Source organism: Conger conger, chromosome 4 (assembly GCF_963514075.1).
Source record: "Conger conger chromosome 4, fConCon1.1, whole genome shotgun sequence".
Classification (NCBI taxonomy): domain Eukaryota; kingdom Metazoa; phylum Chordata; class Actinopteri; order Anguilliformes; family Congridae; genus Conger; species Conger conger.
The window spans coordinates 12,225,529-12,244,967 of NC_083763.1; the positions used below are offsets into that span (position 1 = coordinate 12,225,529).

The 19,439-nt window shown below is 43.6% G+C and overlaps 1 protein-coding gene across 3 annotated transcripts in view; it reads left to right on the top strand.

The window, feature by feature from the left end:
- Nucleotides 1-1,504: 1,504 nt before the first annotated feature.
- Nucleotides 1,505-19,439, top strand: part of LOC133127563 (phospholipid phosphatase 2-like) — a 31,784-nt gene continuing 13,849 nt past the window's right edge. For 2 of the 3 annotated variants that reach the window (XR_009708636.1, XM_061240538.1), the window contains exon 1: nucleotides 1,505-1,969. Coding sequence is in view for 1 of the 3 variants with exons in the window: in XM_061240538.1 (XP_061096522.1) it covers nucleotides 1,909-1,969 (61 nt within the window). In the remaining 2 variants the exon portion in view is untranslated. The remainder of the gene's footprint in view (nucleotides 1,970-19,439) is intronic. The other variant, XM_061240539.1, reaches the window with a different exon arrangement.

Here is a 19,439-nt window from a genome sequence, read left to right on the forward strand (position 1 = left end):
ACAGTAGAGCTTTAGACGGAGCTGTGTCAACAGCAGGACGGTTCAGTTCTCATCTTACACCAGGGGCCATCAGACCGCAGTCCTCCAGGGCTGGGAACTGCTGGTTTTCCAAACTCCCTTTACCTGCGAGTCAGGTGTGAAGACAGTCTGATCAGACACCCAATCAGGTGTGCTAAGTGCTAAGTTCATTATCCAGGGGGAAAGAAAACCAGGGCCGGATTTCTTAAGTACTTAACAAATCGGTGGGTTTTGTTGACATGCTGAGATCCCATTTCAGCTGAATAAAATTACGACTGGCAGAGTCTCTTAAGTCGGTATTCTTTACCAGATTTATCGCCATAAAATCACCTTTAAACTGCCAAAATTCAGCTGAAGTAATTCGAATTACACTGATCAAGGACATCGGGATTATCAAGATAATGCTAAATGAGGAGCGCTTCTACTACAATAAACATTTAGAGTTTACTACTAACAGGTTTAGCCTACAGCAAGACGTACAATGTAACTTACTAACAATGAATAAATAAAAAAACATTCGGCTTCCAGGCATCACACTGGCTTGTGGCCATACTAATTCGATACTCCCTGCAGCCTTTTTGAAAACTCTTTCAGGTTTTGAAACAGTTGGGAGTACTTTTCACTTGGTATGTTTTAGTTTAAAACTTGCACCACTCAGCATTGGTCTACCTCCTCTGTGAGATCTCTCCGTAGAGTTTCTCTGATTAATGTCGCCAATTAATGTCACGTTAAGAGCCATAATACTGTGTAGTGTAATATCAACCAGCCGACCGCCGTTATGAGTGACTCAGCATCCCAAGGGCTCGTGACTAACGGCAGGCGCCCAGGAGAGTTGTAGTAACTTTACACATCGCTGTTTTACTTCAACAAAAAGCACAGTATTTGGATGTGATTTCACAAGTCAAACGGCTCAGGGAAAGGCACAACTCTGTAGCTACGGACCAGGATTTTTAAAGATATGTGCGAAATTGTTGCTATTTCGGGGTTATGCCTTTTTGATGCTCTCCCTGATGTGTGCAGAAGAATCGGAGAGTTTGAACTTTTGTTTTACAGGGACCTCTGAGTAGGCGCCGCAAAAACGGGTCAGGGAAAAGTCAAGCGCCTGCTCTAATAGGCTACTTTTACATTTTAAATAATCTACCAATAACGTAAACCATTATATCTATTTATAACTCACACAAGTTCTCGTTTGTAGTAGCTAATTCAATATCCATTCTGAAACATCAACTCTGAAACATCAAAAGCGTTTATCAATCTGTTGTCCAAATAAAAAAATGCTCCCAACTTTCCTCGTATAACCAAACTGTCAGACACTCTGGCATAGCCTACTATCGAAATATAAGAACTATAATTGAACCCGTTAATTAGTTACGATGCGTTTTACAGTGAGATACTGCACATACTAGTTATTATTGTGGTGTGTAGCTCTCTTCACTTTCTTAACTTGGCACATGAAACCACTTTGACGTCACCTTTGGGAGTGGGGATTGCGAAGACGGGAATGAATCGCTAGCTGGCGTGGTGTACGGAAAGAAGTGTTTTTTCTCTCTTTCTCGCTTACACAGCTCGTTTGCTATAAAACAATTTTCTCCACGTAGCGCGGACAAGATATGCACGCAACTGGATACGGCAACATTGTCAGCCAGTAAACAAACGGGACTTTTTTGTATTTTCCGGGGGAGTTTTTGGAAGTACGAGCACACCTGAAGTGAAGTAAAGCCGGAAGAACGTGCAATTCGAGGAGACGAATTTGCATAATGATTTATTAAGATCACAACTGTTTACAGTCCCCCCCCCCCCCTTAAGTGTGCGTTAACCAAGTGTACACACTTCTACAAGTGCACAGGGAAAGAAGTTTCAAACTCCCTCAACTATCGAAAAGAAGAAACCATGACGGAACTGGGGAAAAAGAAGATATTCGTCATAGTGGACGTGCTGTGCGTCGTGGTAGGTGAGTACAATAAACGCAAATACTGTAAATTCTCGGTTGATTTATTGGCAATGCGTTCAGAATCCACGATAGCATATGAGGAGTCTAAGCTACTTAATATTCGTTCCTTTAATATTCGCTTTTATAGGCTAACAGTGCACGCTTGCGGTAAGTACTATATGTAAAAGTATAATCTTAAGCCCCCTCCTAAATAAATAAATAAATAAATCATCAAGGGTGCGCAGTCTGCGCACATAATGTAGTATGACGCTCATCACAAAGTCGAGACAATGAGCGTTATCACTCCAAAAGTGCAACAGATCTGCACAGTCTTTTGTTGGGTTTTTTTCTTCTCCTTTTTTTTCTTCTTTTTTTCTTACAGTTGAAGAAGCATACCTGTCAAAAGGTACGCATACAGTTCAGCTCAACCGATTCCAATAAAGTTGAATTCAGTTAGTATGTGCGTGAAACTAAGTGAATAAGAACCCGTTGAGCTTCAGAACGTGGCCTGTGTAACCGATATTCAAGATCCTTTGTGACATTTGGACCTGTAAACACGTGCAAAGTACACCTGGGAACAGGAAGTTCCCTCGGGGGCAATAACTGATCTGTATACACTTGCAAATCTGATAATTGGTCCATTACTCTTTGAATCTTTTACTTGTACTGTTTTACTATTAGAGTACTTTTTTTTCATCAAGAATTCAGATAAATGCATCTGCAAGGACAAAAACATGCCTTCGATGACCTTTTCTTTTTCCAGATCAGTATTTATGGAAAGAAACTCATTGAATGCAAAACGTTTTACAAAGTTTTAATTCTTGCCAAAAAAAGTAGTTATTTGTACATCATCTGCCATATGTAGATGTGTGCCTTTTTGGGTGAGAGGCAGGCAGACCATTTAGACTCATCTGTCCTGTTCCCACGTGTGTTTGGCTGCCCGATATGATTTTATTGTTGATTTATGATAAACATAACAAACTATTTCCATGAGTTTGTCATTTGTACTCTACCAAAGACACTGTGCTGCAAAACTCTATAGGAAAAGTGTGATGTGCAAACATTGGGCATTGTCTAAGTACTGCTAATGCGTCGAATCTCTGGAGCATCTCGGTTGCATATATAAAGGCATTAAATGCACCTGTGTCTTAAATGATACCAAACAGAATGCGAATACGAATATTGTAAAATAATAACGGGAAGAATAATCATACACGTTTGATTTCTAGAGTGCTTTCCGCGCAGAACCTCAAAGTGCTGAACAAAAAAACGGGTCTCTCTGTGCACGGCCTGAAACATTCCCTGCTAATCCTAGTGGAAAAGCTTTATTTTGAAGCGTATGAAGTATTTTGGGGAATAATAATTTGGAGTAATAATGTGACCCGTAGGCCTGTTTCCACTCTGTCGTCGTACAGAACGTCCTGCCTACTGCCCCTGGTCTGCTTTGTTTGGCTGTGCTTTTGGAAACTCCGAATTTCTTATATGCGCTCGCTGTCATTGTTTTGGGTTTTATATACTGTATTATATTAGGTTCCTGTGCCTAAAACTGTCATTTGTCATTAACTCTGTGATGTATCATCATTTATTTCGCTATTTCTTTGCAGTTGTATTGTATGTTTATATTGCACACATTATGTAGTGGTGTGCGAAAATGTGGGCACCCCTGGTGAAAAAACCTTTTTACGATTAATATCTAAGTGATCAGACGTGAACCTGACCTCTAAATGGTACAACATTAAACATGACACAGAGCTCACTATATATGCACACTTTATTAGGAACATTTTTACTTCATTACACGTACTTATTCATGCGATTATCTAATCGGCCAATTGTGTGGCAGCAGTGCAATATATATAAGAGCATCTGGTAAATTTCCGTAATGTAATGTGGATGGTAAGGCTAGATTTTCAGGCAAGCTTCAAATGAAATTGTTTCAATGTAGGCTCTGCCATTGTCATGAAATCTCGCAGAAATCTCATATGTGAAAAATGCCATGGCAACGAATGAAATTTCAGACTAGATCCAGTTCAGAATGGGTTTACTGGCTGGCCTCCTTCCACCTTGGCCAGGCAGGGCGCTAATGCTAATGCTAACACACACCCGTCGTAACGCTGTTGTGCGCTCTCTCTCTCTCGCCCGCGGCTGTGCATTCTTGCGTTGTTGCCACACAGCGAGGCGGCAGGAGAGTACACACGGCCCGGGGCAGGTCCTAACAGGCCGTATCTGTGCTCTGAATACCACCACCGCACGTTTTACAGAGGCTTTCAAACCCAATAACCAACAACCCACCCTCCCCCGACTTATGATACGATACAGCGGGGATCAGCAACTCACGGCCTTTCCACCCTCCCTTTACCTGGGAGTCAGGTGCGGAAATAGTCTGGCCGACCGGTAGCGCTAATTACCCGGGAGAAAGAAAAACCAGGTAGCATTACATTATAGGCATTTGGCTGATGCTCTTATCCAGAGCGACACTCAACAGAGTGCAAAGTGCATTGCCGTAACCAGGGACTAGTGCGCTGAAAGACCCGAGAGGAAAGTACAGTCTCAAGTGCTAGGAATGACCACAGAGACACGGACTTGGGCCTTGTAGCAATTCAATATACTTTATTTGGCAAACTTTTCTTGGACCGTAAGTGTGACTGTCCCACAGTGACTACTCATGTAACACATTAAAACAGAAAAGCTTGGCTGGTGCTCTATTGAACACACTGTAGGTCAGTTCCTTGCCATCTTGACGCATTAAAAATAAAGTCTTGTACATGGTCATTTTATTTTGGTAAACAAAATAAAAAACACTTTCACTCAGGAAAGCCAAGGAATATATTTTCAGTGCAATAATATTGGCCTAATTGTAATAAATGATTATGCCAGTGGAATTATTGATGGTCAGACAATAAAGACCATCTCTGTTGGTGGTCAATCTGTTTTGATGTAGTCCTGGGATACAATAGTGTGTAAATTAGCATATGCACACCAGAATACTGTTTCTCTTTGTCTTTGCTGGACTTTCTTTGGCCCATGTTGTCTTGGTATGTGTATAGCATCGAGATGTATAAGAACTGGAGACTGCTTATGCTTATCGTTTCCATGGATTCCTATGGGAGCGGCTGTGTACCTAAATGGGATGGGATAGGATAGTGGATAGGAATGAAAAAAAAAATCTTATATACTTTTTTTTTTTTTTTCAGAATTAGAAGCAAAGAGTAATTAGTTCAGTGTGAAGGAATTTTAAAAGGTAAAAGTACTGTCCAAAATAGTATAAGTTTGCCAGGATAAAACTTCAATGGGGAAATCAGCTTCTTGGTGCCAGAGGCTTAATAAGCTGCAATACCTCCGGTAACCACTGGGGTTTGCAAGCCTCTGGGAGAAGGAATGTCAGTCCCTGGTTCCCTGGGTGCATACAAATGACTGGGGATGTAATTGGATATCTGAGTATTTGGATTCCCCTTTCACTTGTAAAGCTAGCTTAGATAAGGAGTATTTCATTCCTTTACAAAGAAGGCTTCTTCACATGGAACTCTTTCCAGCCCCTTCCCCCTCCCAAAAAAAAGGCAAGTTGACAAACACAATTCAAGTAGAGAATGTGAGTATCCGATTACCAGGGTATTAGGTGTTTACATGGTCTAATACCTCTATACACATAACTGCAGGCTTTCCATCGGGAAACTGTGGAGCTCAAAGTGTTTGGTTAAGGTAGTGTAGTGTTGTTCTTTGGGTGTGGTTTGCTGAATTCGACACCATGTAGACTAGAGAAAGACTGAATGGCACTTGTTGCTTTTGAACTGCACATCGACACAATTACAGACGCTCGCTTCCCTAAGATTGGTGACTATGGATGGATGCTGTACAGCCCATAATAATGTTGCGCACCAAGGAACGCCTTGTTAAATTCAGCCCTGCGATCTCAGGCCTGGTCTCTTATCCTGGGAAATGTGTTTTTGGGAAACGGTGTAGAAGTGTACATTGCATACTCATTGAATAGCAACAGACACTTACAGCATGTCACAAATGGTAAAATGGTAAATGGTTGGCATGTATATAGCGCCTTTATCCAAAGCGCTGTACAATTGATGCTTCTCATTCACCCATTGACACACACACTCACACCAACGGCAAATGGCTGCCATGCAGAGCACCAACCAAATGGACAAACACTGTTAAAACACTCAATGGAGGGCCTGCAGTGCATTGTGGGAAAGCCTTTCCGACTCATTGAGGATATCCTAAAATGGCACACTGTACGTACAGAAATGATTGTATTCGCTGCTTGCCCCCCCCCCCCCTCCCCCCTCTTTAAAAGAGGGCAGTATTAGACCTTGGAATAAATTGCCCTTTCGGTTGTTGCTCAGAAGCGCTTGCTGCTAGGCAACAGTAACGCTCTCCTATCTGTGTCCCCCTGGGCCATAAACCCTGAAGCCTGAGCCGCTCCCTGCTGACCTGGATCATCTTCATTAGCAGGGCCTCTTCTCCTGCGGCCAGGACCGCGCTGCAATAACATCGATGAGTACCTGGAGCACCTACTCAGGCCCTAATCTTCACTTTGAACTTCTCGTCCTTGCTAACCGTGTGGTAAATGACTCCAGGGCGTTTCTCTTTTCTAGCTCTTTTGCTGCAGTGTCTGCCATTGGGAGCTAAACCTGCTGATACTTTGTCTCAGCTGTTGGGCCCTTGAGCCAAGGCCCTTAACCCCACATTGCTCCAGGGGGGATTGTCCTCTGCTTAGTCTAATCAACTATAAATCGCTTTGGATTTGGATAAAAATGCCATTGTACCCTTCTGCTTCACCTGAATAACCTGAGTAAAATACCCAGATCTAGAAATTGTATACAATTTAAAAATGAGTTGTGTAGGTTACTCTGAATAACATTCAGCGTTTTCTACATGCCTGTAATGTAACGTATAAAGGCTGGACTGTAGTTTGTGCTGTTGTTGTGTTCGTGTTCTGTGTGCCGAGCCACGCACTGTATGAATTATGCTGCCAACTGGCCGGGTGGGTAATGGATTAGCGCATGCTCGCTTGGGAATATGTTGAAAATCTTTTTACTAAATTTCCTTTCTTCAAGATATTGTAGCCAGCAGAAAATTCTAAGAAGATGAGGGCTTTTACCAGATGTCATCCTACTCACATCAGATCACACGCACGCACACACACACACTCCATGCAGACATGCACACTCACACACCATGAACACATGTGTACACACATACCATGCACACACAAACACACCCAGCACACACACACACACACACACACTCCATGAACACATGCACACTCACACACCATGAACACATGTGTACACACATACCATGCACACACAAACACACCCAGCACACACACACACACACACACCATGCAGACATGCACACAGGCACACACACACAACTCCGAATACGGTCCCCAGTACACTCAGTGTCCTCACACAGGATATGGGGACCCGGTCGACAGTTGTTGGGGGTCTGTTTTTATGTCTCGATGAATAAATCTTTTTCCTCTATAAACATCCCTTTGTTTTCCAAGCGAAGCGCTCGCAAGAAGCATGTGAACAGGAAGCACTGGTTTATCTGAGCAGGAAGTCAGTTACTCATTGATGTACTGTATGGAATAACAAGTGATAGACAGGAATGTTGATTTCACTGCCCTCTCTCTTCCCTCTAAGCGTCTCGGCGCTGGTGTTTTTGTAGCCGGAGCGAGCTGGCCCGCTCTTGGGTTACTCTGTGGGAGAGTTCGTTTTTTACATTTTGGCCCTCTCTAATAAGGTTGCCGTTTTTGTCATTTCCCTCATAAACATAGTTTGTATCTCGTGGGAGACAAATTCCCACTCCATTTTGTTTGGGAATTGTCTCTGGAATGGTTTCCCAAACGGTTCCTCTCTCTAGAATGTGATGATGATGGTGATGCGGGCAAGTTTCTCTTCTGCCCCCTCTTTTCACATCACAGCGTAACCCGATACATACGTAATCGTAACGGACGTCGTTAATCCTGCAGCCCAACTTCCAGACACTTTTGTTCAACTTTGGAGCAAAATCTAATTTGCCCCCGCAGATGAATGTACACTTGCCATTGACTGGTTGAAGTGTGTCATAATCAAGACCTTTATTGAGCTGTTGTGAGATTGGATAACAGTTCTGCTGAAAAGGGCTGCCAGGGTGATCCTAGGTTCCCAGGAAATGTCTAGCTAGGATTGTTGCCATGGTGCTTTAAGACTCATTTTGCTGTCTGTTTTTCATAATCCCCTTCACCCTGCGACAACGTTTCCTCTTTCTCAGTATAAGTAGCACAATTAAATGTGTATTTTCCTTCACTCGTAGTAAAAAAAACAAAAAAAACAATTATGAATGAGTTGACGTGTCTCTAGGAAACCAGACTGTGTGTATGTCTGCGTCTGTGCTAGGCAGTGCACTCTCGGAAGAATTCAGCCTTTCGCCCCCACCTACACATAATTCAGGAGTGCTCACTTAAAGCCGCACTTAACATTTGCTCTTCAGCAGAACCACTAATGTCCTGTTTTATCATGAAAGCAATGTTCCAGGTTGTTCCAGGTTTTTCCCTCTCAAAGGATCCCCAGTGTTGGTTTAACCCTCTCGTCTCTTAAGTGAAGCCCTCACCAATATGGCTGGTAATATCGACCTTCTAATGACCGCTGTTGAAAGTGCTCTATCAAATGAAGGGGCAGTGGGGCCTTACAAAGCACACAGTTGCAGACAGGAAGCACAAATTTCACAGTTGGTTCATTGGAAGTCTTTACCTATGAGGCCAAGAATAATCATTAACAAGTTAACAGCTTACCGAATAAGAGTTGTGGAGTCTTTGAAATGGCTTAAACACTAGGCTGTGTGTAGAAACGACTGTAAAGGGAGGAAGTTCATTATCTTCATTTATATTTTTCATTTTACATTCTCATTAAGTGTTGACAGATAAAATATCTACTTTGTTCAATTCATCTGGCTTCATCACCAGTCATGTTGTAAAGGTAACCGCCGTTATTGAGTAGTTCAAAAACGTAAGACCCCTGGAGGAAAAAAAACTACCCGGACCTTGGATCCAGCAGGAGTCAATGTGCATCACTTGGCGCTTGGAATGCATAAATAAGGGGGTAAATGGCGGGATAAAGAGGGGGATGACGAGAAAGAAAGAGCGAGGGAGGCAGAAACAGGGAAGACAGAAATGGAGGAGAGGAGTTCCTGTGTGAATTGGGATTCCAGGTCCAGCGGTCCGTAAACTCAGCAAATACCTTACGCATCACGCAGCCCAGTGTGTTGAACTGGAGTTCGTTCGAACCCAGGGTTCAGCTCACAGCTGTGGTTTACGTGGAGCAGCGCGAGGGTTCAAGAGACGCGTGTGACCTAGTGGGTCGAAGCACGCCGGTCCAAGAACTCCCCATTCCAGATGACCGTTTATTTTGTTTTTCACATTTTTCCGGTCGTAACCCCGTCATCCCCCCCACCCTCCCTCCTCAAAAAAAAAAAAATAGAACTTGGCTCAACTCATGACTTGGGAGCAACAAATTAGCCTGCAATTGAAGTTCGTTAAGTCATTGAACCATGCCCAAAGCTCAAACCTTGTGATCTCTCGTTGCCTGATTGAGTGCATTACCCAGTTAGGGTAAGAATGAAAAAGGCCGGGGGGGGGGGGGGGGGGTTTAACTGCTTGAACTGACTGTGCTTTTAAAATTTGGAACTGGTGCTGAACTGGCAACTCAACTCCTCTCCCACTTCTGTTTCCTCACACCATAGTCCTTCAGCCCAGAACTTTGTGGTTTTCTTTTGTGTTTGCTCCTTCCGTCATTTTAAAAACTGCAGCCAATATTCATTTCATTCTCCGTGTTGGAGGTTCTGTTTGTGCGTCTTTTCGGGAATTAATCGAACGGTGCCGACAGGTCACATGATTTCCCTCCATAGCTGGCAAAGGCGGTGTTCAGAGCAGAGCTTTTAAAGGGATTCTGGAGTTTTTATTTTAAGTTTTAGGCCTGGACAGTGGTGTGTGTGATGAAGGATATTGTTTCCAGAAGTTTCTCATGACCAGCTGGCTTTACAGTTGTAGGAGGCAGGGGGGAGAGTAGTCGAAAGCAAAAAAAAAAAAAATTTTTTAAGCATAAGCGCTTCAAAATATGCTTTTAGTAACTCCAAAGTACCTGGGATCAAAACATTCAATAACACTAAAATAATATCTTGAAAACGAACAGTCTCTCTGAGCGTGAGGAACACGTTCTGGCCCTTGGTGTCCCAGGCAAGCAAAAACTATCGGCTGTAGCTTTTACCTCTCGCATGTACTGTAATAGACTTCCATGCAGGAAAATAGCTTTGGGCACAGACATACATCATGTTATCGGGGAGACATTCAGGATGTGCTTGAAGGTGGGGTTGGGGGGGGGGGGGGGGGTGGTCACATGAGAGAGTGTTGCTCACATTTTGAATTGTGCATGAGGACGAGATGAAGGAGCTCACTGTTTCAGAGGCCCCTAATGCAAATGAAGCAGATAATGAAATGAGCGAACGGAGAGGGAGGGAAATGCTCCAGCTCCCCGGGGCTGATCTACCGCTCTCCCCCAGGGAAGGCGCTCTCTCTCGGGGGGCTGGTCACACCCCAGACTCGGGGTACGGAAAACATCCTGCTCCCTCCGGTTTAAAACGGCAGGACTGCTCTCGGCCCTGTTTGTGGAGCGTGAGGTAGCGTTAGCTCAGAAGCGACACTAGCTCAGGAGGTACGGTTGGAGCGGTAGGTAATATCGGTCGTTCGGTTGTCGGAAGGTTGCCGGATTGTTCCCCCCGACCTGGGTGTGTCGAAGTGCCCCTGAGCGAGACACAACTCACAGTGTCTCCCAACGAGCTGATCGGTGCTGATTAGTGATTAGTGGCAGTCTTTCACCGTTGGCATGTGAGTGTGTGTGAATTGGCAAATGAGAGGCATTAATCATAAAGCGCTATATACTAAATGTCTGTTTACCATGAGCTGGGGGGGGAGCGGGCGGGCGGGGCGGGGCGGTGGACAGAGGGATAAGAGGCTGACGGATGAGTGGGAACAGGAACGAGTGAGAGGGAGGAGGGGAAGATTGAGAGCGTAGGAGCAGAAGAGAGATGGCTTATGGCCTGATTATGGCTTCAGCCCAGAGATCTGGGGATGAATCACACAGCTTTATGAAGCAATGCTGAGCGAGTCAGGTGGCGTTTATCACTGATTTCCTATCCTATGTCACTTCCTGTGTAAGGTGTAATTAAATGTAATTATGAACAGAACAGAAAAAACACTTGACACTGTGCATTGATACAGAGATACTGAGGTTCCTTAAGACCCAAAAAAGAATGTATTTCAGATCCACACTCATTACTCATTCTCATTCAGAAATCAGATGTGTAAAATAAAGATGGTGAAGTGTGGTTTAGCAGAAACAAAACTTTGTGCCGCATTGTGGTTGTGAACCAAAGAGTTGAAGCCGCATTTCTTCGTAATTTTGTAAAATGTAAAAAAATCGAATTGTACCGAGCTAAAAAGTGATTGGCAGCCTTCAGTAGTATGTGCAGACGGGTCGCTGTTGTCGACAGGAAGCAGGCTGAGAGTTCTGGGTGTGATTCACAGATCCCCGTGGAGCACATCACTCACGCTGAGATCACCGTTTAATGGCTTCATGTGGGTCTCCTTTGATGGTTTTACGGGGGTTGTGGTATTGTGCATTGCTGCGACCCCCTGCACAGTTGGTAATGGTTTCGTGTGGGCTATGCCTGGTATCCAGCAGTGCAGTGCTATTCCTCAGGGTGCTGTGGTTTCCACAGGCAAAGTACAGTGGACACTGAGCTGAGGCAGTGCTTCAGAACTGTTCCTGTGGTAATGTGTGTTCTTAACCCTGGTGTAAAATCCAGCTTAACCAGCTTGCAATTACCAGCTACTATCAGTTTCAAAGCATAGCTTGAGCTGGTCAAACCATGTTGAGTACAGGGCTGGTTGAACTGGTCAATCAGCTACCAGCTGTTTCAAACCTAGCTTGAGCTGTTTCTTTTCAGCAGGGAACTGCTTTACTGCTTTAAGTATTTGTATTGGTGTGATTTTATGTTGCATGTTTTGAGTTTGTGTCTGTTTGTGTGTGTGTGTGTTGAGGCCAGCAGTATGGTTTTGTGTATTTGTTGCAAAAATGCATTTATATTGACTGAATCGTGTAGCCCTGGGGTTCTGCAGTCTTGGTCCTGGAGAGTCCTGCTGTCCTGCTAGTTGATAACATGGGTAACAAACCTCATCTGGTTTCTTGGATCTCAATAAGTTGCTGATTTTAGGATGAAAACCACAAACAGCAGATCCTTCTACTCTCTCAAGCTGACACTTGTATCCAAAGCGACTCACAGTTGATTAGAATAAGAAGGGGCCGATCCCCCCTGGAGCAATGCAGGGGTACGGGCCTTGCTCAAGGGCCCAACAGCTGTGTGGATCTTATTGAGATTTTACCGGGGCTTGAACCACCAACCTTCCAGGTCCCAGTCATTTAGCTTAGGCACTAGGCTACAGGCTGCTCTGATGTAGTCTACAGATATTATTTCACTGTATATGTTTTGGCCTTTTCGTTTTAGCTGGAGGGCAGCATACATAGACCAAGGCGAAGGGTTTATATGTTTGGCAAAATCCCAAATGCAACTTTGCTGCTCGTGCAAAAGAGTTAATTATACTCAGAAGGTTCATTTTGAATGTTGCTTGCATTCTGCTGTTCAAACGGGCGCTCTTTAACACTACCATTAGCATAATTTCTAGACTGAGAAATGCGGTTTATTGTAAAAGGAGACCGTTAAAAACATACTGCCTTCTGCCGCACATGGGTCGCACGTTTCCTGAAGACGATTTATTTTACTGTAGATATGCGCAGATCCGGCACCCTCTCTCTCCCACACAATATAGTCATTTCAGGACTACCCATTAATCTGGCTGCTGATTTTATTGCAGTCGTGTAATGTTGCATTAATAAAATGCCATACAGTTTACAGTTGTGCCGTATACGCTGGGGGTATGCGATTCACGTAAAGATTGCGATAATTTGATCCGCTTTGATTAGCATAAGGATTTTGTATAGCATGTGCAAATGCCAGAGTGAAGGAAAACTGCGTTTTTTTTATTGCTTTTTATGCGATCACATTCAATTGAATTTCTCACATCACGGTTTGATTGCGCCTTCAGCGCCCTGGGAAACCGTAGTGTGCTATAAGTGCGCAGCATAAAAATGAAATTGTTCGAGTGCATCGAGTGCAACATTATCGTAAATCTTTCCTGAAATTAATGTGCTGGTTTATTGACATTAGCACTGTCAGAGGAAGCGGGGTAGTTATGCGAGGAAGCGTCTCGGTCTATTGTGGTTGTCGCAGTAGTGGAAAAGGAAGTTTGCCGCTCGCATATTTTTTCCCCCTCATCCTCAGTTCGCTCTACTTTCTCCGTTCCGGCGATGCGTCTCGAGCAGGAAAGTGAGACGGCCGTTCGGATGCGACGGTTAGTCCAGCCCAGCAGGAGGCAGGATGTCGGGCACTCAAAGTGCCGTAAAAAAGACTGACGCCTGCTGTGTGTCTGAATGCAACAGGATGTTGGGAGGTTTGTGTAGTTTAATGTGCTTACCTAACAGGATGGTATGTAAAGGGAAGGGAGGGGGGTTACATGCTCATCATACTGCTTTCAAACCCCCTATTCATAAATGCCAACACAACAGTCGGTTTGCAAGTGTGTGTGAATTCTTCAGCGGGTTGTAGACTGGAACCTCTCTGCTTGCGTTCACACAGAGATTGGTACTGAATTTGAAATGGCGATATTCCTTTATGTGAGCACAGACCAGAATGAGTGCATGTCTGAGTGCTCAACCATCAATTACACTGGCCTTCCTCTTCGGTCACGTCCTGTTTGCCTGTGCAGGTAACCTGCCTGTGGCTTCCTATCTTTGCCTACTTGCATGTGCATGCAAATGGTTTGCTCTGGGGTTTGTAGCGCCTCAAATGTGTCACAGGGTTTAGCTTGTGTAACACATGAACTCACCTCACGCATGCATACATGCACACAAACAACACATGCAAGCATATTATATGTATGAATGTGTGTATATGTATACATATACAGTGTGTGATATTATAGTTAAAATATCCATATTGATAGATACTATACTAGGCAGGGTAGAGATCATAGGTGGAATGTTTCGCTGTAACCTGTTGTGTGTTGTGTGTGTTTATGTCTGTTGTGGTTTCCAGAACCTACCAGCTTGGATAAGGTTGTGTATTTCTGCCCACAGTTGAAAAGATGAATGACACACAAATACGAATAAGCTTTAATTTCATGGTATTTATTTACATGCATGTATGTTTCACCATTTCACAGAAGCTGCTTTATTTTTGTATTTTTGTGTCCCACATTTGATGTTTTTCTTCCATTCATCCCAATGCTGAGATATTTGTGTATGCTTTAGTATATAGTGATTGTTTGACCCCTCTGACTGACTACGTTCATGATTGACATTTATAGTTGGTGAACAGTAATATTGGGAGAATGTGGCTTCATTAAACCAAAAATGGGCAGTGCTACTAGCAGTAATTGGAACCAATCACTCTTTGCTTTGACCTATAAAGCCTCTTTATTGGTTCAAATAAGGCACTGATTGACAGTTCTTTGTAGCGAAACCCATTATCAAAGTTCCTCAAACTAGTGAATGCTAAGTTGTCATTCATGTTCCAAGGTTCTTCAGTCAGTGAGCCAATAAATGAGTGTGTGTGTGGGTGGGTGTGTATGTGTGTGTGTGTGTGTGTGTGTGTGTGTGTGTGTGTGTGTGTGTGTGTATGCCCACAGTATCAGCTATCTATGGGTTAGCCTGTAGTCTAGTGGCTAACGTGCTTGACTAGGACCCAGAAGGTTAGTGGTTCAAGCCCCAGTGTAGCCACAATATCAGTGCAGCTGTTGGGCCCTTGAGCAAGGCCCTTAACCTCACATTGCTCCAGAAGGGGATTGTAATTTGATTGTAATTATAATTTGATTGGGATAAAAGGTCAGCTAAATAACTGCATAACTAGCCCCACATGTGCTGGTCAGCTGGTCATTGGATGGCTAACCTCCTAGCTGGGTCTGCTTTTGTCTTCACAATGCTGTGATGCTAGCTAACAACTTACTGTACCTGTAACTGGTATTTATGACTGTGAAGCGTGTTGATGTGAGGTTGACCTGCAGCTAACTGGGTGGCAGTGCAGTAATGGTTAGAAGACTGGGCTCTCATCCAAGATCACAGGTCCGCATCCGGGGAGGGTCACTGTTGATGTAGCCTACACCTGTGCAGCTTAGTAGCTTTATAAATGAACTGTATCCAACAGAAAAACAAGAAAAAACAAGTGCCTTAGTGTCTCCCACATGCGTACTCTTTAAAATGTAAATGTGTTTATTTTCAGTATTGTGTAATTACCAGGAAATATACCCGCACAGAATTATATTATTGGCAGGCATGGCATTCTGGCTTAGTCATTACTGTTTGCTTTATTGAAGTCCAGCTGCGCCCACGACTGCGTCTACTTACCCGCATAAAATGTAGGCACGGCCTCTGTCGCCGAGCCAGAACCACAGAAAGAGAGTGTGCTGATGCTAGCGCTTTAGCGCCAGCAGGTGCTGTCCTCGTTGTGAGGGACAAGATGTGGACGGGGGGGAAAATGCCCCGGGGGATTGTGGGGCTCGGAAACTTCCGGAAACCAGAGTGCAGCTGTGAACACTATTATATGAGGGTCAGCATCCTTGGTACCAGACACTAGTGTGTGATAGGGGGCAGCCTGTAGTGTAGTAGCCACGATACAGTTGAAATTGTACTTCCCTCTAGGGTCTTTCAGTGAACTTATTCCTGGTTATGGGTATGCACTTTGTTGTACGTCGCTCTGGATAAGAGCTTCTGCCAAATGCCAATAATGTAATGTAATGTAAAAGATCTGCACAGCTGTTGGGCCCTTGAGTGAGACCCTTGACCCCACGTTGCTCTTGGGGGGGGACTGTCTCCTGTTTAGTCCAATCAACTATAAGGTGCTTTGGATAAAAGCGTCAGCTGAATAATATGTAATGTAATCCATCAGTTGCAAAAGCTACTGATGAAAGCATGGATTGCATAATCCCTCCATTAACATGAATAATAACGAATTGCATTTGTATAGGGCTTAGTACTTCTGGAGGTGGGTGGGAGTCCAATAGTCTTTGAACTTGCAGTAAAAATGATTGTCCCATTACCAGGAATAACATAATAATTAAAATAATAACTGTTTAAGAATGTAATTTCATCTGGAAGCCCTGATCGACCACTGCTATGTGTCGCTCCCAACTGGGTGATTTATGGCAGCCATTTTGTGCCAGTATGCTCACTATACATGAATGCAGGCTGAGAGTAACATATAGAGGTAATTAAACCAGAGGATGATTAGGTGGCCAGGCTAAAAAAGCCTGTTTGGGAATGTTGCCAAGACATGGGGGAATGCCCCCTACTCTTTGAGATAAGTGTCCTGGGATCTTTAATGACCAAAACATCCCAGACCTCCCCTTTAATGCTCCTCATTAACTTCCGCTTATGTGTTTTCATTTGGCCCTAGAGATGAGTTTGATTCTTGGCTCACTGTCTGGAAAACAGCCTAGGTTTATGTCATAAAAGTACATTGTGAAATGTAGAAAAATATTTATAGACTTTTAATAAAAATTTCAGTTTTGAAGAATATTGCTGTGCTTTTTTTCTTTCATTTCTAATGCCATTCCAGTTACCGACAGCCAACTTTGGCAAACAATATCAAGGCTGAGGAAGACATTATTACTTGGTTTCTAAAGAGTTAAAGTATTTCAAAAGGGGCTTGCTCACCACAAAGGAAAAAAAAAAAGAAACCTTGTAAAATATTTTCTCATTGAAGATCTTCATAGCATTTTACTTTTAGTCCAGGACTGGGTCTAAACCATCCTAATGTCTGGGAAACCAACCCATATTCTAATAAGATTATAAATCCTGAAACTATTCCATTCCTAGCCTGGTAAACTTGGTGGAAGACGTCATATTTTCGTGCAATACACGATGGCGCTCATTCCAATAGAGCTCAGAAATGGCAAGAATGGGTTTTGCCTATACCAGGCTTGAGGTTCCCCAAGTTTAAGAAGTTCTCAGACGTTCTCTATTCCCTAGAAGTGCGTAGGGTATCCTGGTGCATGTACCCACATCACTCACTGTGGAAGGAGGGGAAGCTGTAATTTCATAACGCTGTGTGTGTTTTTTAAAACCCCTGAATTTGCATGTCTGCCACATACAGAAACTGCTTAACCAACTCTGGGTTTAGGGTCCTGTGGTTTTTCTTTACAAATCTTTAAAATCTTCAGCAATGGCCAAAATGCATTAAGAATCCTTAATGTAACATGGTAGTTTCCAAATTTAAAAAATGATGTAATGTCTGTCTTTCTGCAAAGGGAAAAGAATCCTGGTTTGTTATTTTGGTGATTAAAAAAAGATTGCTTTCTTGTGCAACTCATTTGTGGATGTGTGCAGTCGAAAGCCTGAGAACACAGCTCGCGTCACCAAGAATGGGACTTCCATCGCTGTTTTGGAGGTGGATAATCAGATGGTACACCTGCATAAGAAATACATTTGCAGTTGCATATTTCAACCCAACATCATTGCAGTGTTGTGATAAAGGCAATTAGTCACCAACCCTGCAAAAAAAAAAAAACAGCTCAAGCTAGGTAACTGGTTGACCAGTTCAGACCAGCTCTCAGCTCTACATGGTTAAACTGGTTGACCAGTTCTGACCAGCTCCCAACTTAACATGGTATGACCAGCTCAAGCTATGTTTTGAAACAGTGTAGGTGGTGGTGGTCCAGCTGGTGGACCAGCTACCAGCTCAGACAAGCTACCAGCACAAGGTGGTTGACCAGTTCATACCCAGCTAGACCAGCTTCATGACCAGCATGGTCATGCTGGTTGACCACCTTATACCCAGCAAGACCAGCTTAATATCAGTTTGACCACCTTAATTTTCATGGCAATTTCTTCTACCCAACACACTAATGGATCTTATTTATCCCACACGCACTGATTGGATCGTATTATCATTAGACGGTCATCCTTTGTACTTTAATTTGATGGTTCAGTAGCTTTGATGCAGTGAATACAGGCTATTTTGACTACAAACATGACAGATTTTTAGGTCACAAAAGATACCAGCATGCAACTCTCCTATGTTTGTGTTTCATGCCAATTTGTGTGGGTGTATGATGCAGGTCCTTATCTACCACAATCACTATCTCTAGAACATCTAGAAAGGAAAAATACTGGCAATTCACTGCAAAAACATGTTTTAGTCTTAAGTGAAGTCGAAAATATTTGCGTGTTATTCAGTTACTGTTTGCTGTTTGATTGGCAAATCTTGAAATGAGTCAACATCTCCATCTATTGCCAACATTTGTTTAGCAAAGTACCAATAACATAATATATAAGTCTAAATATGAAACTAAAATACTTGCTGAGAAATTGACTTATTTATTTTTTTTGCAGTGGTTTCATGAAGTCTGGTTTTCACAAGTTTTATCCTGCATTGTGTTACAGGTGAATAGTTCAGTTGGCTTGAATCGCCTCCTCCACCTACACTAGATTGACTTGTCAGAGGAAGTAACTGAACACTATTTTTCCCAGAACTTGCCTCTGTCAAACTGGTCGAGCTTTTTGTACTGCTGATGTGGTTTAACTCAAATCCTGGAGGGCGCAGTGTCTGCAGGTTTAACTCCAGTCCTGGAGGGCCGCAGTGTCTGCTGGTTTAACTCCAGTCCTGGAGGGCCGCAGTGTCTGCTGGTTTAACTCCAGTCCTGGGGGGCCGCAGTGTCTGTTGGTTTAACTCCAGTCCTGGAGGGCCGCAGTGTCTGCTGGTTTAACTCCAGTCCTGGAGGGCCACAGTGTCTGCTGGTTTAACTCCAGTCCTGGAGGGCCGCAGTGTCTGCTGGTTTTCAGTGTGTCTTCAGCATCAGTAATTCATTGTGACTGATTAATTGAAACCCCACAGACACTGCGGCCCCCTGGGAAATTAGTTACCCCTGTTCTGGAGCCTCAGGGTGCACATAAAGTGGAAGATTTTTGTACAGCACCCCCTTATGGATGTGCTGGTAGTTAAAAGAACTGCATCTGTCACCTTGGTAACACCTAACTCCCACTCATTTAGAAGTCTCCTGTTACTGACTGTGATTTTTTGCATTTGGGGCGCTGGTTACACTCTGGATACCTCCCTACATCTCAGACTGAGGAAGGGTGGAGATCCACCCACCTGGTCCTATATCTGGTTACTCATTGACCAGCACTGCACTGGGGAAGAATGTTTTAAGAAAATATGTTGTAATCCTATTGAGAGAGAAGCTCCGTCTGCTAAAGTAATGCTTACACGAGGAGCAGGGGGGGTCTGTCGGTCAGACTCCAGGCGAAAGCACACTATTCCTCATTCCTAATTTACTCTGGGGTTCCCCGAAACTCACAACACCATTGTCCTTCGCAACAATCGA